General features: G+C 34.8%; 1 protein-coding gene across 2 annotated transcripts; it reads right to left on the bottom strand.

The window, feature by feature from the left end:
• Positions 1-614: 614 nt before the first annotated feature.
• On the bottom strand, positions 615-7192 carry LOC110884270. Of its 2 annotated transcripts, XM_022131963.2 has the most exons (7): positions 7071-7192; positions 5845-6181; positions 4224-4677; positions 3451-3456; positions 3035-3297; positions 2020-2378; positions 615-944 (listed from the first exon to the last, which is right to left on the bottom strand). In XM_022131963.2, exons 2-6 carry the CDS (start codon positions 6148-6150, stop codon positions 2034-2036), a joined length of 1374 nt encoding a protein of 457 aa, XP_021987655.1. In that variant the 5' UTR covers positions 6151-6181; positions 7071-7192; the 3' UTR covers positions 615-944; positions 2020-2033. The 2 variants fall into 2 exon arrangements, with proteins under 2 accessions (XP_021987655.1, XP_021987656.1); XM_022131964.2 differs by lacking the exon at positions 3451-3456.
• Positions 7193-7883: the final 691 nt, after the last annotated feature.

Below are 7883 nucleotides of genomic sequence, written 5' to 3' on the forward strand. Positions count from 1 at the left end.
TCCTAAAACCTAAAACCACCACATCTGCATTCCGCAAGATTTAAACACACATCTATTTGATTGGAGAATACACTGGTTTACCATAAAGTCTTTTTATGTTTTCACTTTTCATACAAATTTTTGAAAATCTATTAAAGCATGCTATTCTTTTTTTAGGATTTGTTTCCTTAGCTCTACGAGAGAGCACTAAATCTTACCTACAAGACTCTGAAATCGGAATCAAATTCTGAATCTCCAATAAAAAAAACGTTCGCGGCAAACCCCTCTACTCGCCACGTTTGCTAAAACTTGATTAAGTTTCAATAAAACCTTCACTAGGGAGTCATGCGATTATGACCCAGTAAAGCATTGATCCATAGCCTACTAAAATTTCTGTCCTTTGATTAGTTCGCCACGAGAATGCTAGAGGTGGCGTCGTGCAGTGATAGTGGTGATGAAGAAGATTCTAATTCTTTGGTTTAACCATTCCATGTTGAATACTTTTTTAAAGGAACTCAAGAAATTTCATTCCAATTTAATTTCTTCATTCTCAAACCTAACATTATCTCATGAATTCGGCTTATAATACCAAGACAGAAATGACCTGCAAACCGAACAGGTTAAGATCGAAATCATATTTAAATTCGTTGATTTCATCGAACCAAACACCCCTTTAGTTTCATACCCTCAATCCAAATTATACTTCCATAAGAAGGATCATATATCAAATTCTAGTTAAGGGGATACCACAAACCAAATGCTCAGAAGTGCGAAATAAAATCCACCAACTACTTATAATTCCAGATCTAAAAGCCTAAAAGACTAAGCAAAGAGAAGTCATGTTCATCTCAATAACCATGATTTCCTTAAATACAAGGAACAATATAGTAGCAACAGATCCAAAACTAAACAAGAACATGGTTATCATACGGCTATGAATACCTTCCCAACATGAATGCCGGTCCCTGAATATTTGCAAGGAAAAATTTAACACATGCGATGTAACGTAATAAAAGTAATATAAAAAAAGCAACTACAAATAGATATAGTAGATTATGTTAAAACTGTTGTATTTTCAAAAACCTTTTTAAGGGAATTTTCATCACTCCACATGTTCTTTTCGGATTTCGTATAAACAAAACCACATACAAACATACTTGATTAACCTATAAAGTTGATAATGCTATTCAAGCTAAGGTAACATGTTGGATGATTTAAAATTTTCTGAAGAATTAAATGTCATTTTAGTCCCTGTGGTCTGGGTCATTTTGTCAGTTTAGTCCAAAGGTTTGAAACGTTGCCATTTTAGTCCACTGAGTTAACTTCATCCATTTTTTTCTGTTAACTAGTTAACAAAATAACATATGAAATGACCGAATTGCCCTTCTAGTTAACAGAAAAAATGGATGGAGTTAAGTTAACCCAGTGGACTAAAATGATAACGTTTGAAACTATTTGGACTAAAATGGCAACGTTTCAAACCTCTGGACTAAACTGACAAAATGACCCAGACCACAGGGACTAAAATGACATTTAACTCTTTTCTAAAATCCAAGAATTTGACGGGTTTTCAACATGTTATACGTTAAAGAAGCAAAATCCATGAAAAGATCCAACTTGACACCTATTGTTATTGTATGTATAGGACTACAAGGCTTACCCTTTGATGTAACCAACTTGTATGAAAATGTATCCAGCTTGACACATGTTATTGTACGTATCCAAAGCTTACCTTTTGATGTAACCAACTTTTAAAACTTAATTACCATCTAACGTCTTAATAGTTGGTTTGTGTCAAAAATTTAAACATAAGCTTTAAACCTCAATTATATTAGAAGAAAATAGGTGTAAAAATGGATACATTTCCATACAACTTTCATCATCCGATATGCTTTTTTTCCCAGAATTTGTATTTAATGAAACCAGGTGGCCTATAAAGTCATCTCAATATATGGATGACCTTAATTACTAAAAATAAAAGAAGTGGAATACTTGATGACCTCTACATACATTATCCCTAAAAAGTAAAAACAAACTCACCTGATACAAACAACTTAATAACGATTATATGCTTCCCCGTAATCCTCATGCCTTTGACGTTGAAAATCATTATAATTGTTACCGGGCCTCAAAGAAGGATAGTTGTCAATTTCTGGATGCCTTGATCTTGATTCCATTTGCATATTGTTAATATAAGGATTGCCAGCAGCAGCAGCATCACCATAATCATAATGATTATTATTTCTATAACCACCAAACCCTACATTAGGCATTTCTTGACGAGTTTCTTGTTGTCTTTTATGTGTTTCAAATCGAAGAAATTCTTCCCATTGTTTTGCATGCATGTCTCTTATTGTAGCCAACTTTTTCATGTAAATTCCCCTGATTTCTTCAATCGCCTATTTGTGCACATGGAGAAATCAGAAACGACCATTTATTCTTTCAAATAATCAATAGGTGAATGAAAAGTGTAACTTATTTTGATGAGTAAAATGCCATTTTTGTCGCTGAGGTTTGGCCAATTTTGTCCAAAGGCTTGTTTTTCCGCATATAGATCCAAAAGGTTTGAAATCTTGCCATTTTCATCCGACTCGTTAACTCCATCCATTTTTTCTCCGTTAAGTCAAGGGTATTTCCATCTTTTTAGTTAACTTAAAGGGCAATTTGGTCTTTTTCAGTTTATGTACAAGCATTTAGCATTTAGCATAAAGTACAAGTATTCAAAAAGGACGAAAATACCCTTAAGTTAACAAAAAAGACGAACTTACCCTGCCTTAATGGAGTGAAATGGATGGAGTTAACAAGCCGGATGAAAATGGCAAGATTTTAAACATTTTAAATTCAGATGCGGAAAAACAAACCTTTGGACGAAAGTCGCAAAACTAGCCAAACCTCAGGAACGAAAATGGCATTTTACTCTTTTGAAAAATATGAGAAACTGATGATTTTTTCATTTAACCAAATGGACCCATTCATTGCTAAACCAGGTCGAAATTGCTACCTATAGAATTAAAAAATGTGTACAAAAAATGTAAAATTGCAAAAACACCATTACCTTACGATGCCTATAATTCTCTTCATCTTCTTCCTTATCTCTAAATTTTGCAATATCCATTGCATCCCTCGTATACTCCAACTCTAATTCCTCCAATGCCAGTGAAAACATAGAACGGCCTTCCTTATGAGTAGGCTGCAAATTGAGCCCGGGCCCGCATTTGTGATTATCTTTCAAGTCATATGAGCCACCAGAGTACGGTGGACGGCGAGCGGGAGATTTTGAATGTGTTGATCGGATCTGAATGCCATCATTCCGATAAGCTAATTCACCAAATGAAGAGTGTGTTAAACACTTTGATTCAAGATTCTTTCATTTCATGATGATAATCGGTTCAATTCAGATTTCAGAGCCACCCAGAAAGTTACTAAAGAATCCAACACATAATTCTTGAATATAACAACTTAGTCACTTACCTCTAGCTGCAAATATACAAATAAACAAGCAAAGTTATTACACGTTTTTAGCCACCAAAATGATATTTTGTAAGTAATAAACGACCATTATTTACCACAGAACTATCAAAAGGATTTTCTATCAATTAAAAGCATGATTTTGATATCACATACAGCATATCTAAAATGTTCTCAAGAGAGGTTAGGGTTCAAGTTTTCAACATGAATAACTAATATGATCCATTTTGGGGTTGGGTTATACATAGAGCTCCCAACGAACCAAACGTTGAGTGAACAGTTCGTGAACTGTTCGGCGGGAAGTTCGCCGAACAAGAAATTCCATTGATTTAGTTAAATGAATGAACATGAACAGAGGCCACATTCGTTTATTAATGTTCGTTTGTGTTCGATAGTTCATTAGTGTTTTTAGTTTTCATATTTTATTTAAATACCTCAAAATTCCGACAAATAAAATACTTAACAAGTAAAAGTGTATTATATATTTTGTTCACGAACGCTTGTTTGTGTTTGTTTGTTTCCATCAGGGTTCATGAATAGTTGGTGTTCATTTGTGTTCATGAGCGTCCGTTAACAAACGAACACGAACACGAACACATTCATTTCCTTAACAAACGAACATGAACAGAAAATCTCATTCGGCAAGTGTTTATGAATTCGTGAACACATATATTTCCTTAACAAACAAACACTTCGTTCGGTTCGTTTGCAAGCCTAGTTATACACATGGACCCACCAATTGGAACCCAAAATTAATTAAGCATTGTTGTCTTTACCTTGTGGGGATCCCCTTGGGTACTTCTGAAATTCCTCACGCACATGTTCTTTAATCACTTTATCATGTCTGCCAGACCTCTGGTCGTAATTTGATACATTTCTTGGACTAGGGTTAGACCTCGGAGAATCAGCGGGTCCTACTTTAGGGGCAACAGAAATTCTACCTTTCGGTGACCTGGAATCAGATTCAACCATGTTTGAATTGGATTCACCCGTTTTGACACCCTCGTTCTTAATTTTGTGAACAGCATCCACACCCTTTGATAAAATATGTCCTTCTTTGGCACTAACGATTATAAATTTTTCCTCGATTTTGATTTTGCACCCGATATCCTTCTCAATGTTTTTAACCACCCTATCGGTGAAAAGCGCTTTTACTTGAGGATCTCTTGCGGGAACCCGTTCAAATAAATCTTGTGACTTGCGACTAGCCCCAAGAGTAGATGGACAACCCTGTTACGATTAAATCGTACGTTGAACATCAAAAATATTTTTTTGTTTAAACTAGTGAAAAAACACTCAATAGAAAAGTTAATTCTGCCAGAATTACGACAAAAGGCTACTCAAGTAGAATAACACACTTTCACTACTGTTCCTGTGGGGTCATTAAATTTTTTTGTATAGTTGGGGTCATTAAAGTTAGAACAATGATGATTTTACCATTTTCAGAAATTCAATTTCTTGTAATAAAAACTATGCAGTTGATTTTGCAATATATATCGGTTATCGGTCCCCTGCTGAGATATCGGTGCAAAATATCAGTCAGAATACAGGTACCGATATTGACTGATATTTGACTGACATATCACCAATATTCCCGATATCAGTAGCTTTCTTCTTAGTTCTACCATTCGTCTTTCTTCTTATTGCTGCCATTAGTGTTTTAAGTCTTAACTGTTAGATGATAGCGTTAAATGTTAGTGTTTTGAGTCTTAATCAGTTCCTACTTGCTACAATTGTAGTGTTTTGTTAATGATAAAAAAGTATACTGAATTGTTAGTGTTAAATAGCTATATATATAAATTCAGCATGATATTAAAATTACCGATATCCCACTGCGATAACCAATATCTCAAATACCGATCCTTGACCTATATCCATGGTTGTAAAAATCCCGAGTAGACGCCGTTTAATCATCAATTAATCACCGATTATTCTCGATTAATTTCTGATTAGTTACAATTAATCACGATTATATCCGATTAATCCCCGGTTAATCCCGATTAATCGCTAGTCCCTACCCCACCGGCCGACTAGCGACTAGCGATTTCTACAACCATGCCTATATCCGATTTTTTAACACATTAACTGCTTAGAATAAAAATGATAATGAAATTAAACAATAATAACGACAATATATATTTGAAGATATATGGGTCAGTTTATTTAAAATACGAACAGAACATTTTAAGGGCCAGACGCCAAAGTGGATTTAAATTACAAGTGTACCCTTAAGAGTGAAATAAGTTTCCGATAAACTGATTATCTTCTGCTGCGCATTAACATAAGCTATTTAAATAAGCAATCCCAAACACCCCCAATAGGTACAATCACGGGCCCTGTGTTATGCAACCAATCAGAAAAACTATCGTAGACTACTTATATCATTGTAACATATACCTGTGTAAAATGACTGGAATCTCCACATATTTTACAAATCATTTCTTCTTCCGTTCTTTTTTTCCAGTTTCTTTCAGTAGCTTTAGATTTTGCCTCCCAAACCTTCGCTTCACGGCTGGTAAAATCAGTGGGGACCGCATTAGGGTCTAGGGTTTCTTGTTCTTCTTCATCTGAATCAGCACGAGACCTTTTGCTCGTTTTTGTGGTTTCAGGAACACTAGTGGTAGTAGATTTTACCGGACCGGTGTATTCCTTGTAGAGATCAGCAAAATCATCATCAATGTCTGAATCTTCTCTATTAGACATTCTTAAGGTTGCTAAACAATATAGACCCGATCTGCAAGCACGTGACACCGTTAGTTATCACTTATCATCATCACAACAAAAGAGCATAAAGTGATAAAACCAGAATAAAATGACAATGCAGCGTGTGTATAACCTTGAATGCATTCGTTTAACAGCCCAACCTTCTGTAAATTGAATTATATTACAATCATTTTGTTAATCTGTTCTGATCAAGGTGAAAAATTGTTCCAAAAACATTGTTTAAAGTTAACTGCTCTTTAAAATCGATAAAGTAACACATAGGGCAGTAAACGAACCGAACCTTCAGCGAACCGTTCGGCAGAAAGTTCGCTTACGTTCGTTCGTTTAACAGATGGTATACGTTCGTTTGTGTTCGTGAACCATTTGTGAACAAGTTCAATTCCTTAATGAGCACAAACAAGAATTTCCGTTCAACGTGTGTTCATGGACTGTTCATCAACAAGTTTAACGCTAAATGAACGAACATAAACAAGTCTCCGTTCTTTTCGGTTACAGCCCTAGTAACACACAAGCAAAACAATTAACACTTTAATACTAAAAATATTGCTGAAGATTTCAAGAATTCTTGTAAAATGTATTTATACCAAATCACCACTTACAATAATAATAAAAAAATGTTTCTGAAAGAAAACTATCATACAAATCAAAAGGTTTATAAAATTAGCTTGAAACACTTTCATTTCCGAATCCTTATAAGCAACGATTCAGTGTCACATGAAGATATACAAAAACCAATCAATTAACAAATACACGATGATTTAGGTTAAAACGCAGAAAACAAATTAGCGCACATAAGAAACCCTAGAATATTAAGCATAATAATAATTCAGGTCATATGGAATATGAAGAAATAGTAACTGGATATAAATGAAGAGAAATTAGGGTTCCGGTGATGTTACCACGGAGGAGCACCGGCCGGCGACGTTAACAGAGAGCAGATGCAGAAGAAGCAGTTAGGGCTCGCCGTTTGTTTGATTTCTAGAAAATTCCATTGGTTTTTAAGGTGATGATAGGTTGGCAAATAAGATCCATGAATTATTGATTTTATGCACAAAGAGTCCTTGTCATTTACATAAGTTAATCGAGACCTATAACGGGGTGGGGGTGGTGATCACTCCTCACTCATTTATCACTCACAATATCCAATCAAGTTTCGCCATGTCATCAAACATTATTTCATCACTCACAACATTTTTTAGTGGAAATGGTCATCACTTGTGATGGAATTCCATCACTCACAACCTTTTTTATCTTTTTTTTTAATTATAAATTAACAATAAAACACTAAATTATAAATTTCATTTAAATTAAAACATACTAGTTCAATTACACATACTAGAAATATTTTAGACTACAATTAAAAAAACATACATAAAAAAACTCTACTCATCGCCGAATCAGGAAATTCCAAACCTAAAGAACCTACTAGTTCAATTAAATCATCTCTCAACCGAAAGTGCGTTTCTTCATCACGCAATTCTTGTTGGATATTTTCGGGAACGTGAACTTGTGTATGAGGATCCGGCACCCAATCTGGAGATATTGCACATCCGTCTTCTTTGATTAGCATATTGTGCAATATGATACATGCATATACTATGCTATGTATCGATTTCTTATTCATCGCACGAACCGGTCGGCTTAGTATGCCCCATCTACCCTTTCACCAAAAGCCCTCTGAACCTCTTTTCTTGCCAATTCTTGCAATTTTT

The sequence above is a fragment of the Helianthus annuus genome, chromosome 10, assembly GCF_002127325.2.
Source record: "Helianthus annuus cultivar XRQ/B chromosome 10, HanXRQr2.0-SUNRISE, whole genome shotgun sequence".
Taxonomy (NCBI): domain Eukaryota; kingdom Viridiplantae; phylum Streptophyta; class Magnoliopsida; order Asterales; family Asteraceae; genus Helianthus; species Helianthus annuus.